Here is a 14721-nt window from a genome sequence, read left to right as displayed (position 1 = left end):
CAGTGGTATGAATTCCGAGCTTTCCAGACAGTAAAAAACCCCAACTTAGCAGTGATATCATGTTTACACTGTTATTTACTTGTAACATAAAATTAAAGGCTCAGACGCCTGCCTCCGCTGTGCCAGCTCCAGTCAGATCTCCGCTTGTTCTTCTTCATTGGTACAAACAAAATGAAGGCCCACAGGAGAAAGTCTGTTAAACACATTTCTTGCAGGTGAATCAGAGAAGACATCTGAGCCTTGGGTGCTTGTTCTGCAGAGAGATTTTTCTAATGCAATTTCCTCCCCTAAGTGCATCCTTCTGCGGAGCAATCCCTGCAGAGGGGCGGAGGGATGAGTGATCTCTCTATGTAAAGGGAAGCATGTACTGGAAGCACCAGCACGGGAAATGCTGGAGTGTTCTGCAGCACCTCAAGCCACGTGAGTTCTCTGTTCCTTGCCTGGTGTGCTTCTGGCCTCTCCCATTCCACTGTTATCTTAGAGAGAAGAAAGATTGGTGTTACTCTTTCCTCAGCTTTGCAGTTTCTTTTTTAGGTGCAAATACATTCTCAGGTCACACATCAACATTTTTGTACCTATCAAAGCATCTTGATTTCCAAACTTAAATAGTCTTCCCCTCAGGTTTGCAGCTGTAGCAAACTGCCAGTCTTCAGTGGAAAGGCCAAGCTGTAGAAGCGTAGTCAGTGTTACTTTGCATAGGAAGGATGAAACTCATTTTCCTTTCCCTGTCTTTTGAGGCTAAATCCTTTGCAATCACAAAGGCCGAGCTTGCGCTGAATGGACACAAATAAAGAAACTGGTTACTCTTCCTGAGGCAGAGAAAAATGCAACTCTGGTGAATTTTCACAGCCGTTGGTTTGAAGCTGGCCACATGCTCCCTCTTGGCATTTCTTGCTGCTGATCCAAATCCGGCTCTGCAATGCCGGGGCCGGCTCCCACCGCGACCCGTCGGGCCAGCAGCTGCCTGCGCCGGCTGTCCGGACCTGCCGGCCCACTTGCCCACGTGCCGAGGAATCCCAGCTATCCCCTCACGCACGGGGAGCCGCCGCTCCAAACTGGATAAACGCTGCTGACAGCCCCCGGCCGCCACCGAGAGCAGCAGGAATGCAGCTATCAGTAGCCGAGGCAATTGCTGTGGCACGTTTCCAGATGCTCAGTTTTATCGAGCGGGGGAGTGTATAAAGGTTTGCAAATGATCTCTGTAATGTAGTGCCAAGTTTTCCCGTCTCCTGACTTTTGGTTTTAAAAACTGCAGGCCTGTTCCCAACACTTAGAGTTACAGTGGAGGCTCCACCTCAGGCAAAGCGGGTGCCCAGCAGCAGCCCAGCACCCACCACTGCCGCCCGGCGGGTGCCCCCGGGACAGACGGACGGGCCGACACGCCGCGGAAGCGCTGCCAGGCTGACAGCCAAGCCCCGAGGGACACCGGTGAAAAATAAATTCTTACTGAAACTGAAAATAATTTAGACTTTACTCTAAAGAAGTGTTGATTAACAATGTTAAAACATGACAATATACAGTTTTCTTAGGAAACACAGTGATGTGAGACATTCTTGCAGGAAAGCCTAGAGACTACCACAAAGCCCTCCACATATCAGGGCCAACAGTCCTCTCGTCTCCACACACATCCTGGCAGGGCAATGCAGGCTCCACCGCCCCGGAGTGCTTCCACATCTTAAGCACGAAGTTTCTCCTGGAATAGCCAAGGAGCCATATTTGTGCAGCATACTTGTGTGGACCTTCCAGGCCTTACGCGAGCCTGCCGCCCACCCTCCCTCGCACACGGAGTGAGACCCCAGTTTCCTTGCTGACACTGAGCCTGCGCTCCCAGTGCTGGGGAAACTGGCCACAGCCCAGTCCCCAGCCCCGTCCTGCCAACTGACCACCCCGGTTTGGAAGGGGAGGGAGGGAGGTTGGTCTCTGAAGTCCACCAGTCCCTGAGGGCCTCCTCTGAATGTACCCAACGGGCCGTCGTCACCCACCCTCGGGACCTGCCCTGAAGTCAACCAGCTTAACTTGCTGGGATCGGTGCACACGACTGTCACATTTTTAGACTCAAACTGGTGTCTCCACTGGTACAACCTACATAAAACGATTTGACTGTCAGCATCTGACTTCCGATTTAGTATCTCCTACATAGATAATAGGACCACATCAGAAAAGAAACGTGGCAGAAAGTGTAAAAATGAAAAATTCCTCTGGAACCATTCCTATTTATTGGGTGGCTGGTGGCGTTTGGTGAGTCGGCATTAGTTTAGTCCTTAGCAAAATGGCAGGTGGAATATGTTTTAAGAAAGGGTTGGTTCCTCAGCTAGCTAGTGCTTGAGAATAAACTCGCATAATTTCTTTCTTGACCACAGACTGCAGCGTAAGCGGTGTTTTACGGTGACTACCAGTAATCTCTACAGAACAAAACAAGCCACTGAAAGAACACCTGTAAAAGTGGAGTGAGTTTTTGCTGTCCTGCTTCTACTCTGTGTTCCCATTGAGATTTTTGAGACGTTTCCCCCCACCCCGGCAGCACGGGGCCATCTGCGGCGCTGCGAGGAACGCGCCCAGGCCGCAGCGGGCAGAGCTGCCATGTTCTGTAACAGCAGAGTGGGCGGCTGAGATGTTGCAGGTATAAATTTGAGAATAGCTACAGATGTTATTCATCTTGAACAATTTACAAATAAATAAAAAGAAGGAATCAATACAGTGTTTCTATACGCATAAACAGCTATCTACTTTAAAACTGCGCATCAGCTGGCGTGTGTGTAATCGGTGCAGGTTGCCCTTATTTGCTCAGGCTATGAAAGATTTCATGTGCTGTTAAAGAATTCCGCTAATTTTTACTGACTGTTCCAATGAAGAATTCACTTGACACCCCTTATTCTGGAGCCCATGTGGGCAGCCCATCCCTGGAGATTTTTGAAAACCTGACTGGACGAGGTCCTGGACAACCCAGCGGAACGTTGGCGTTAGCTTGCTTGGGGTGGCAGGTTGGACTAGATGGTCTCCAGCACTCCTTTCCAGCTCAGTTTTTCCCATGATTCCGTAATTACAGCACGATGCTGCCTGGCCATCAGAGGAAGGGTTTAGCTTTCCGCCACAATTGGCTGAACACTGGATATGTCTGTCTTTGCAGAGTTCCTCTGGGAGGATGCCCTTGCCTTCTGGCGGGCGCTGCCTCTTTTGTAACGGCAGTTCTCCACCCAGGCGTGCCTGAAGGGAGGGGAGATGGACTGCAGAGCGTGACTCTGGGCTGTGCTCCTTCGCCGGCACACGCACAGCAGGGACTTCAGTTCGGACCTGAAGCTCTCATTCAGCCAACAGTAAATGAAGGGGTTGTAGCAAGTGCTGCTCATGGCAAACCAGTGAAAAGCGAAGTACAGAGCGTTGCTGCTGTGGATGGCCCTGCAGGAGATCAGCACCACGTAGCAGTTCAGGGGGAACCAGCATACAGCAAACACAACCACCACCACCATCAGCATCTTCAGCGTCATCTTCTTTTTCCGCTGATGGGCGTAGTATTGCTCCATGGTGAGGTCCCCAATGGCATTTCTCAGCCAGAGCTTCTTGGCCACCATGGTATAGGTGATGGAGATCACAAGCAAGGGCAGGACATACAAGAGAACAAAAGTAGTCAAGTCTAAATACTTCCAGAAAAGATCAGCAGGAGGAGGGAAGCTGGGGAGGCAGACCATTCGTATTGTTCTGTTTCTGAAGATCAAAGAGAGAAAGAACCATCAATTCCACTGCCAGATGCACACAACACCTGGAGGACAAACATCTCAGGCGTTCTGACAAGTTTCAGTAAAGGTACAGGTAGCAGAGCTCATTCAGTAACATGGGCGAGTGCCACTTTCAGTGGAAGATTTTGCTTTAAGTTTGACCTTTAGCCCCAATGAAGATATTTTAAACACATCCCCAGGAAAAGAAAAAAATAATCCATATTGACATCTGTGTCCTCTAAAGACAAAGCCCCTCTCTTCTGTGCCTGCCTTTAAATTAGAGGTGAATCTCTGAGCCAAAATCAACCACAAACAAGCCTGAAAGCAATTCCATGGATTTTCATGGTCCTTCCATGAGAAACACACCACCTAGTCAGAGAGAAGGAAGACTCCTCTGTTTCACCAAACTTTCTTTTTTAATAACACAGATGGAGAGATGTGTGCCTTAGAATCTGCGAGGCTTCGATTAAGCCACGTATGTCATAATTTTAAAAAAGCACCATGCAAACGTCTTACCCAATATAAAATCTTGTCAAAGTCTGATAAATGGCATGAGGCAGGGAGAAGCAGCTGGCCATAACCCAGATGATAATGATGCAAATCCCTCCTTTCACCATGGACATGCGCGGCTTGAGAGGGTGCATGATAACCTGCAGAGAACAACCAGTCCTGAGGATTTACAGCATCTTCAATTGATAAAAACAAGCTGCCAGCTTTAGGAAAAGAGAATGCATCTTTGCTTTATCCATGTCCAGGAGCAAGCGTTTCACGCTGGTCACTGGGCAGGCAGCAGCAGGCGTGTGCGCTTGCCAGGACAGCAAGGACTGCTCAGCACGGGCATGAAGAGTGGCACAAGTTGAAAGCCAAGAGGTTTGTCCTACAGCGAGTGTAAAAAGCCTCCTAAATACTACAGACAAGGTCTCCAATACAGGTGGCAGCCACAGCGCTCACAGCGTTTGGCATTTGGTGGACTCACAAGACAGAGTGAGAGCGACAAGATGTTGAGAACCACAGCTGAGTGTAATCCTTGGCCAACACAGCACTAAGGAATGTGAAGGCTGGTCTCGCTTATATTCCCAGTTAATCCCGTGCAGCACTGGCCACAGCACGGTGTGTGCTCCACGGGTGTTTGCTGCTCAGGAGGGCAACTTCACCTGACAACGTCGTGGTCACTCTTTGAGCCTCACACTGCATCTCGAAGAGGTGCAGCTGCTCTGCATCCCTCCAGTGTTAAAAGGTGGAAAGAAGAGACTCATTTTACAGGACTTCAGAGAGTCTAAGGGCTGGAAAATGCACAGAGCTGTGCAAGGATGAAGTGTTACTGCTGGCCCAGTGCCCTGAGCAGAGAAACACGCTCCATGTCACCCATCAGCCCAGCTTCAGAGATCGCGATGGTTAGATATCTGTTGAGCTACATGCACTATGGATGATTACATTAGGCGATGAAACAGTAATTAAAAATAGACCTATCATGTCATCCAAATGATCTCTTGGCTGATGAAGTCTTTGGTATTTTATGCATGTCTTTTCTAGTCTCATTATAAATATCTACTTAATCAAGCTCCTACAACTCCCCTGGAGCATCTGTCTGCTCTGGTACCTCTCAGGACTAGCAATATTTTTAGAGGCAAGTGTTGATTTCTCTTTGCTCAGTGACATCTCCTTACTTCTATTTTTATCTCCTTGGGCCATACTAGCTGATTCCAGTTCTGAGGAACTTACTCCACTGCTTTTAAAGGCAGGTATTGCTTTTGTCCTTAATTAACAAACGATACCTAGCCATGCCTTGCAATCAACCCAGAATCTACTGATTAAAATGAAACATTATCAGAATGCTTCACTTTCAGGAGCTGCAATGGTGCACATAGAATGGGCAGACTACCAAACTTTTCGTGGTAAAAAAAGACAGAAATGGATATACTCTGGCAGTCACTGTAATTTTCTGACACTAGATGGAGCACGTCCCAGATGAGCAGAGGGGAATCCATTATTGTTGTGAACTTCATGGAGCCAATGTCATGTATCATGTGAAATTGCTTTTCCGCAACAGCAGTTTCAGTGACTCCAGCACTGCAAGAAAAATACAGTCTGCCTGAGAGCACACCTGCAGGATCTGCTCTCCTAGTGCGCAGCATTTATCAGCTTAAGCAAAAATTACGAACTGAACTATATACCTGAAGGAAACCCCTCGGTTTGCACTCACTGCTTGACCTCTCAGGTTTTCCTGGTTGGTATGTGCCAGAAAGTATCGGGGCAGGGGGGAGGAGAGGAGAGTTTCTCACCTTGAACTGAATGTGCTAACATAGTTCTCACTGCTTCCAGTCTTAGGTATCCCAAAATAATGGGGCAAGCCTAAAACCAGCAAGATTCATCATAAATACCTGCTGAGATAACGCATTGGCTTGCTGGTGTTGGAACCTCAGAACATATTCCCACCGTGCTTTCAGGGCTCTGCTCCACAGAGTGGCTGAGGGGGACAGGGACCCCTGAGAGCATCCAGTCCCAAGCCCTGAGCAAAGCAGGGTCAGCTGGAGCTGCCTGGGACTGTTTCGGGTTGAGTTTTGAATATCTCCAAGGACAGAGACTCCACAGCCTCTCTGGGCAGCCTCTGCCAGTGTTTGATCAGCCTCACTGTGAAAAAACATGGTTTTTTTCCATAGTCATGAAAGCTAGAGTTCTCCCTGCTTGATTTCCAAGACAATGCAGGTTTCCAGGGATTTGAAGGGGAAAAAACTATGTACTTAGCGCCTTATTTTCTAGCAAACACAGGGGTGGTGTATGTCACCTACCTGATGCCGATCCAGAGCAATGGCAGCAAGGGTCAGCACAGAGACATGGACGGAGCAGTACTGAACAAACCGGCTTATGTGACACATCAGCTTTCCAAAAACCCAGGTACTGCTCACAAACCGCACCTGAAGAACGGACAAAAGGGGATTAAAAAGTGCATTATCTGCAGAGTAGCAAATAGGCTTCCCAGGATTATGGTGAGGAAGAAATGCTCTCATATAGTTTCCTTTGTAGATGCATTATACTCAGTTTTTCTGGGGAAGGAGTGGCTGTGCAAGAGGCTCTGAAACAGGTGAGATTTATTGCACTGCGCAAACAAATCCTCTTGAGTCGTGCTCTGTGTGTGTGTGCGTGTGCACGTGTACCGTGTACCTGTGACACGGCCCTTCTGGAAAAGGTAAAGAACTCTTGGCTCAACTCATTAACGAAGCTCTGCAGGGAAAGAACAGTAGCTTGCCTCCTTAAAAAAAGTTGCACATTTGAATTTGTGGATGCTGAAAGTTGGGCTCAAAATTCAGTGAGATAAATCCACGGAAGAAAAAATTGTTGAGGGCATTGAAACAGAAGGGAAGAGCTCTGCGTTAGGGCTTGCCTGTTGGTGGAGCATCCCCGCCTGCCTGCCCTGTGCCTGCTCCTCCTGGGGCTGCAGCTACCAGCCACCCTCAGAAACAGGGCGTAGGTGGCAGGGTCCTGCTCGCACCCGGATCTCTAAGCCTAACTCTCCTCTTACCACGTCGTCTGTGAGGCACCGACAGCAATTTCAGAGGTGACAGTTAAGTTACACAAACAGAGAGGAAAATCCCACCCTCCAGTGGAAAAAGCAACTCACGCTCCACAACCTGGGTCACCCTCCTCATCGATCCGACCTCTGCAGGTACCGGAGACGTCTCCACCTGGGCTGAAATCTAGCTGCTCGGGGAGGGAGGCAGGGGACGCTTAAAGCTTATTACTTATTGTGGCTTTCCTCCCTTGTTATTCCTGACTCTGCAATATTTATTCCAAATTAATGTAGCTCATTGTGGAAGCAGATTAAGCTAATTTGAAATAAAGCACATTTACCGCAAAACATCTGTCCACACAGAAAATTAGTAAAGACTAGTTAATATGTTTTCAAATAATCTGATTGATTTCCCTGTAGAGGCAACTCTAGTAGCAATTACCCTGTCACTGAATGTGTAGCAATGTGCAGTTTCTTTGAAGTTCATGTAAAGCTCTTTCCTAAGAGAGATTACAGTTCTTTAATTACTTGTGCCTAATGTGTGACTGTTGTGCAAACACACACGAGGGCACTATCCTTTCCCAGACTGGTTTGGGTTGGACGGAACCTTAAAGCCCATCCAGTCCCACCCCCTGCCCTGGGCAGGGACACCTTCCACTAGCCCAGGTTGCCCAAAGCCCCGTCCAACCTGGCCTTGAACCCTTCCAGGGAGGGGGCAGCCACAGCTTCTCTGGGCAACCTGTGCCAGGGCCTCACCCCCCTCACAGGGAACAATTTCTTCTTTAGACCTCATCTAAACGTCCCCTCTGTCAGTTTAAAACTGTGGCCCCTCATCCTGTCCCTAGGATAGGACCTCCCTCCTTACCTGTAGCCCCTTTCAGTCCTGAGAGGCCACTCTAAGGTCTCCCCGGAGCCTTCTCTTCTCCAGCTGAACCCCCCCCAACTCTCTCAGCCTGTCCTCACAGGGGGGTTCTCCAGCCCCCCAAGCATCTTTGTGGCCTCCTCTGGCCCCACTCGAGCAGGTCCGTGTCCTTCTGCTGTCGGTGCCCCCAGAGCTGGACCCAGCACTGCAGGGGGGTCTCACCAGAGTGGAGCAGAGGGGGACAATCCCCCCCTCACCCTGCTGCCCACACTGCTCTGGGTGCAGCCCAGCACACGGGTGGCTTTCTGGGCTGTGAGCGCACATTTCCAGGTCATGTTGTGCTTCTCGTCAACCAACACCCCTGAGTCCTCCATGGGGCAGCTCTCAATCCATTCTCCACCATCAGATCAAGGCAGAGAAATCCCACCAAAGACACAGGATCAATTTAAGAAAAGGTGAATTTAAACTGATAATTCAGGAACTGCTTTTGGAAGGCAGAAAAACAGTATGGACAGCTCTGGGCAAGGACTGAAGCAGGAGTATTTGAGATGCTTTCGACCCAGAGTGCTGTGTCAAATTCAGCTACACAGAGTCCTGCTGACACATTGCTTATAGATTGGGACAGTAAGGCAAAAAATTAATCCATTTCATTCTTCCCGCCTCATTTTTTGAATTTTTTTTAATGTCTTATATTATTTAGTAACTGAAAACAAACAAAGGTCAGTCAGCCTCGAGAAGCACCGTTTGTAGCACCCGAGGAAGAGGCATGCCAGGCTGACGTGGCTCAGCACAGACCTCACAGTTTCCCCCGTTATCATGGTCACAGGGACTGACCTCGTTTGCATTGTTTCTGTAGGAAACTGGCACTTAATTGGACTTTCTAGTGTCAAACTTGTCCCCGCTTCCTTCCCCACCAAAAGGCAAATAGGGCTTCGACATCGGTGCCTTGCCACCGTCCTGGAGGAGGGAAAGAAGCTGCAGAGGAGCGATGGCTCCGGGCCGGATTGCGAGGGGGGGCAGGAGCACCCCAGCTCTGCCCGCTGAGCCTTGCCTGCGTGGGGGGGGGGTGTCAGGAGAGGGACCGCAACTGCAGCTTGTCCGGGAAGCAAAAGGAGCAGGGGGGGGGGGGGGGGGCGGGGAGCAAAAAAACCCTCAGTGTATGAGCCTATTACTGTCCCACTGAATACCCGAGCACACAGGTGACAGGCACACACAGACACCGGCAAAACACGGACAGTCGGATGCTCACCAGCGTGAAGGGGGTGTTCAGAATGGTGATCATCACGTCGGCCACGGCCAGGTTGACAATGAAGAGGCTGGTGGCGGAGTGCATCCTCTTGTTCTTGATCACCACGTGGCACACCAGGACGTTGCCAAAGAGCGAGATGCAGATGATCACGGAGTAGGCCACTATCAGCAGCGCCTGCACCGTCCGGCTCTGGGACTCGCCCTCGTACCTGGTCCTGCTGTCAAAGTCCCCCAGGTCCTCCAAGTCCAGATCGCTGTGGAAGAAGGACTGGTTAGGGAAGCCGTACAGCGCAGAGAAGAAGTTGGTGGCATTGTGATTCTCCGCTCTCCAGAAGGGCTTGGAGATGTACTGCAAAGGGAACCACATGCGCCTGCTCATGGCTCAGAGAGCAAAGCCCCAGCGCTGCCCGCGGCCCCGGGCGGCCACCCCTTCCTCTGCCCTCCTGCCTGCAGCTCAGGGGCTGAACTCAGTGGTTGCAGGAGGGAACACACACACTTGCATTTTAAAAATCTGCCCCGTGGTTGCAAACTAGATAAAAGAGTTGATAAATGGGTCCCTCTTCCTGTGCTGATACATGTGAGCTTTGCTCCAGGGACTCTCCCACTGCTGTCCTTTTCCAGCCCCCAATGTCCTGCATACAGAAGCTGATTCGGATGCTGAAATATCAGAGATCCCCAAACACTTTCTTTCTGCACCTAGGAAGAAATCCTAGTGAATATTTCCTTTTGGGCACTGTTCTGCTTCTCGCCCCCAACTTCTCTTTGAAAATCTGCTTTAATGATTTTCCACAGAGTCCTTCATCCGTCAGGTCTCTGTTTCCCAAGAGTTCTCAGAGCTTGTCAGAATCAGAAAAGCAAGGGCTGCCTTTCCCTTTTCTTTCCATCCTCAAAGTGTCTCCAGGCTGTACGGGGAAGCAGTTTGCTCAGAGGCTGAGTGGTCCCTGCTTTTCCTCTGATATATAGAGCCTGCCCGATGACACACCGCACATGAAATAGCCAATAGCGTATCTCTTCCTCCTCCATCCCGAGGTGTGCTGCAACCCCCCACATAGTCGATGGGAGTCTGACATGTGCAGATCCAGCGCAGCAGCAAAACACAGAGAGAGTAGATGTGCCCTGATGTTCCCCGTCTCCTCCCTCCTCCTCCTCCTCCTTCCTGGGTACCCAGCACAGCAGCCACATGGGGTGAAGCATCTTTACTAATTCACAGCATCTTTCTTCCTCTCCAGAGTTGCAGCAGTCAGAGAACATCCAAGGATTCCTGCCTCCAGAGAGCTCCTAGCTTCATGCCTGGCATTGTCCCCCCTCACTCTCCCGTGGCGTGGAGGACAGTGTAAAAAGTGAAATGCAACCTGAAAATGAGAACAGAAGTGTCAGGGTGCTGCTGGGTGTCCAGGGAGACTCCTGCCACAGCTCGGCCCTCTGAGCCAGGGCGGGGGAGAGCAGCAGCAACGAGCAGCGAAATGGAAATCCCTTCTCCCCTTCCTTTGCAGACAGAGCCTCATGCAGCTCAGAAACTTGGATGGGAAGAGTCTTTCTGTGCCGCCCTCCCGCAGCGGGCCCCGGGGGTCGGGGTGTCCAGCGGCTGTGGGGTGGGCAGAAGGGGCTGAGCGGGGAGCAGGTGAGTTTGCATACAGGATTGGAGGCAAAAGTCAACAACTTCTCATTTGTGCCAGACTCGGCATCCCAGCACGCGTTTGGCAACACAGGATGTCTTTTGCCATACGTGGTTTTGTCCCATGTGCCTTCAGAGGTGTCAGCAGGAGTCTAGCAAGTCCACAGTTTGATCTTCGCATTGTGAACGTTCCAGTGATTCAGAGCAGCCCCAAGATGGGAGCCCCTCCTGCCCCGCGCAGCACTCCATCCCTCTTTGTCAGCGTGATTCGATCAGGCCCAGGCAGGATCCCTGCAGCTGTGACCTGCAAATGATTACACGTCCTACCTGACATCTGCCCATCTGTCTCAGCCTCCAATTAATGCCGCATTTAATGATGTGGACACTGCACTAAAGCTCTCCGATCATTTAGCAGCAGCCAGGGGAGCTGCTGGCAATGTCTCTGGCTTCCAGGGCTACAGACAGGCAGGCTGGAGCTGGGGGAGGTGGAGAAGATGGGCCCTGACCCCCACAGCCATGTCCTCTCCAGGCAGAGCAGTGCTGCTCCAGAGAAGGGCAGCCTGGGCAGCAGCGTCAGGGAATCCGGTGGAGAGGTGCTCTGGAGAGGGAAAGGTACTACCTGTGGCAGGGATAGAGAATGTTGAGCTTCAGGGCTGCTGTTGCCTGTGCTAACATACCATCACCCACTGCCAGTTACCTCCAGCACCATCAAGGACCCACTAAGAATCAAAGAAGTGTTGCAGCGTCCACGACTTTGTTCTCCCACCTCAGCAGTCTGCAGTAAATAGTGGCTTTTGGTAGGCAGGTCCTTACAGTATTTGTTCTTTGTTTCAGGTTCTTTCAGCGCCCCTCTCAGAGTGAAAGGTGTGTTTTAGTCATTGTTTTTACCAATTGTCCCCTAAATATGCTGAAATAAATGGCTACAGTTCTGTCCTCCCACTTCCCTTTTCACGCTCATGGGCTCGGGGTCACTCTGCTGCCTTCGACGTGACCCGGGCAGGACACGAGTTCACATGTAGGGACAGTCCATTGATATTGGCTACGACTCAAAGTTTGAATGTCTGCAAAATCGAGGAAAATTAAAGACACTTGAGCTGTTTGGGCCTCCACTTCTGAGGGAGCTAGTGGGAGGTAAAGCCCTGCATCGCTCCCCCTAACCTGCTCTTCCTATTGCGGAACTCTTGAACAGGAGAAGCCAATCCTAGATCAGCATGTGAGTGCACAAACTCCTTTCCTGAAATCCTTATGCCTGTTTGCTCCCTCTGGGAGACCCAGCAAACCACCTGGGGCAAAGACGCTCCAAGGCGGGGACTCACAGCAGAACACCCTCAGCAAGAGCTTGAGCCCAGTCACTGCAAATCTGCTGCAGAACTTTCTCCCCAGCTAACGGGGCTGAGGTGGAGACAGATGAATTTCTTTGCAGTACCTTTAAATGCCTGTGAAATTGCCAGTTCCTTCTACAGACAGGCTTGTCGATGGTTTTAGATGGGGAAGAGTCCGCTATTAAGAGAACACGTTATATGGAACAAGCTCTGAAGGAAAGGCAAACCTATTCCAGGCAATTATCTTGAATTGAAATGGGATTCTGCTTCGGTGAACAAGAGGCTGAGCAGAGCCGGGCATTACGTCCTCGCTCACACCTGGCTGAGCTCCCAGAAGCGATGAAGCTCTCCTTTCGCATTCATTTGCACCTACTCTGCCACCAGGTTTTGCCTCCACCTCGCTGAGAATTACAACACCTAAAGCTCTGAATGCTCCTAATTGTGCCCGAGGGCCAATTTCAGCCTACAAAGAGGAGAGACCATCATTTTCCCTTCAGTCCGAGTGCAGGCTGCCAGCTCTGCCTGCAGCTGGGGCCCTCAGCAGGGGCGGGGTGGTTTGCTGGAATTTGGGGCAGTTTGGTGGAACTTGGGGTGGTTTCCTGGGCGTTTGGGGCAGTTTTCTGGGGGCAGGCAGCAGCCCCCGCTCAGCCACTCCTGCAGCCCTTCTGCCAGAGCGCAGCCAGGCTTCCTAACAGCAGTTTATACCTGTTTGCTTCTGTGGAGGGGCAGCATCAGTAAACAGAGAGGTGAAAGAATGGTGTGATGAGAAGATGCTCAGCTGAAAAGGGAGTGGGTGGACCACAGTTTATTTAGTCATGCCAAAGTCAACTGGCTAATTACTTTCAGGTCCTCCTTGAAGCCCTTCGCTTCCTTTTCAGAGGGATGGATTGCCCCGAGGTAAACAGACACTGTGCTGTTTCAAAGTCTTTTTTTCCACAGAATAAGAAATTCCTCTTTGTGGGGAAAAATGGGAAAGAACGGTGCTGGGCACAGACTGTCCATCTTGTTGCCAAGGTACTTAATTAAATCCCCCTGAAATAGTATTTGAGCTTTTATTCTCACAGCTTTCCTGGGAGGCAGTGAAATACAATTCCCATTTTGCAGAGAGGAGAAAGGGAGAGATCATCAGAGGACCTGTGTGGGATTACCCAGGACACTGGTGGTTCAGTTCAGAGGTGGAAATGATTTCTTTGGATAGGCTGGATGAGCCTTTCTGTAGTGAAGACTGACATATAAGCAACCTTTAAAAACACCCAGAGTGAACTGATGTGTGGTGAGGAACCACACCACCTTGTGATCCAAATGCTGGATTATCATGGGCCACATTCTGCAAACATAACTAAAAGGACCCACGCACAGCACCCCATATGTTTATCCTGAAACACCCAAAATACCGCATTCTGCAGCCTGAAACCAGTGCAAATCTTTCTAATATTTTGTGCTAAGGGACATTGGAGTATGCTTGCTGCTTTCTTTTTGCAACAGCAATTCAATTCAGCACAACCCTTTGTCATTTAAGAGGAGCGTGGCCCTTTGCCACCCGGAGCCTCTCTGCGGGCGGAGCTGGACCACGGCCACTCCCCATCCTCAGAGGGGCCGAGGGAGGCTGAACCCGTTGGTCACCGTCTCGGTCGCTTGCAGCCTCCCTCATCTCACGGGGCTATTTGTGAAAGCAGAAGTCTAATTTCTTCTCAGAGGAGTTTACATTTGTACCAGCTGACTCATTCCAGGGTCTCTGGAGAAGGGGATGTGTATAAGTTATCACATTTTATTGCCAATTAAGCATTTTTGCACTAGATATCCAGCACCATTTCTGAGAGGGAACTCAGCTCCAAGGGCCCCCCTTTTGCTCCTTTCCTAGAGAGCAGTCTCGGTTAGATGTGTGTCCCTTGCCTGGAGAGGGAGAGCTTCCCAAATCAAGAGTGGGAGTCAGCTCTGCCCAATCACCTTTACAAAGCTCAGTACAAATGTACCTGGCAGGTTTTCTGTGACTTCTCTAATGTATCTGCAATTATTTCTAATTCAGTGTGCCAGACACAGCAGAGATCAGCTGCAGCACATGCAGGTCACCCACAGCAAAATGCTCAAGTGGATTATAGGCACATAATTCTAAGCAGTGAGAAAGTACAAAATTATATTCTAAAATTTCATGTTATTTCCTGTTTCCTGAGACTGTCAAATAGCTGTAAAGTAAAAACAAGGCAAAGTAACCAAGGGACATGCTACCAGTTCAGGATGTGAAATTTGACATATGCTAACCTGGATGATTTGCTCTGGACAAGGAAGGTTTGATGGGTGTAGCAGAGACAAGACATACAGGGGAGGCAGTAGTCAGCGATGGGGCAGCTGCGGACCGTATTCACCAGGAGGTGGAAACGAGCCCTGCCAGGTTCAGGTAACGTTGGGCTTTTTTCTCTTTGCAGAAGATTTGATACAGGGAGGAAAAGCCAGCC

The 14721-nt window shown here is 50.2% G+C and overlaps 1 protein-coding gene across 1 annotated transcript; it reads right to left on the bottom strand.

Moving 5' to 3' along the window:
• Positions 1-1453: 1453 nt before the first annotated feature.
• LOC141949505 (G-protein coupled receptor 83-like) lies at positions 1454-9710 on the bottom strand. The gene is made up of 4 exons (XM_074883198.1): positions 9333-9710; positions 6503-6628; positions 4230-4363; positions 1454-3702 (listed from the first exon to the last, which is right to left on the bottom strand). The coding sequence occupies exons 1-4, from the start codon at positions 9708-9710 to the stop codon at positions 3078-3080; spliced, it is 1263 nt and encodes a 420-aa protein (XP_074739299.1). The 3' UTR covers positions 1454-3077.
• Positions 9711-14721: the final 5011 nt, after the last annotated feature.

The sequence above is a fragment of the Strix uralensis genome, chromosome 13, assembly GCF_047716275.1.
Source record: "Strix uralensis isolate ZFMK-TIS-50842 chromosome 13, bStrUra1, whole genome shotgun sequence".
Taxonomy (NCBI): domain Eukaryota; kingdom Metazoa; phylum Chordata; class Aves; order Strigiformes; family Strigidae; genus Strix; species Strix uralensis.
Note: the sequence above shows the minus strand (reverse complement) of the source record. Positions and strands in the feature narration are given on the sequence as shown.

What these genes read in the sequence shown, in the direction of transcription:
- LOC141949505 (XM_074883198.1), bottom strand. Translation starts at nt 9,710, where the DNA reads ATGAGCAGGCGCATGTGGTTCCCTTTGCAGTACATCTCCAAGCCCTTC. An exon ending in TGAACACCCCCTTCACGCTG is followed by an intron (nt 6,629 to 9,332) that starts GTGAGCATCCGA and finishes TCCGTTCTTCAG; the next exon opens with GTGCGGTTTGTGAGCAGTAC. An exon ending in TTGCTCTGGATCGGCATCAG is followed by an intron (nt 4,364 to 6,502) that starts GTAGGTGACATA and finishes TGTTCTCTGCAG; the next exon opens with GTTATCATGCACCCTCTCAA.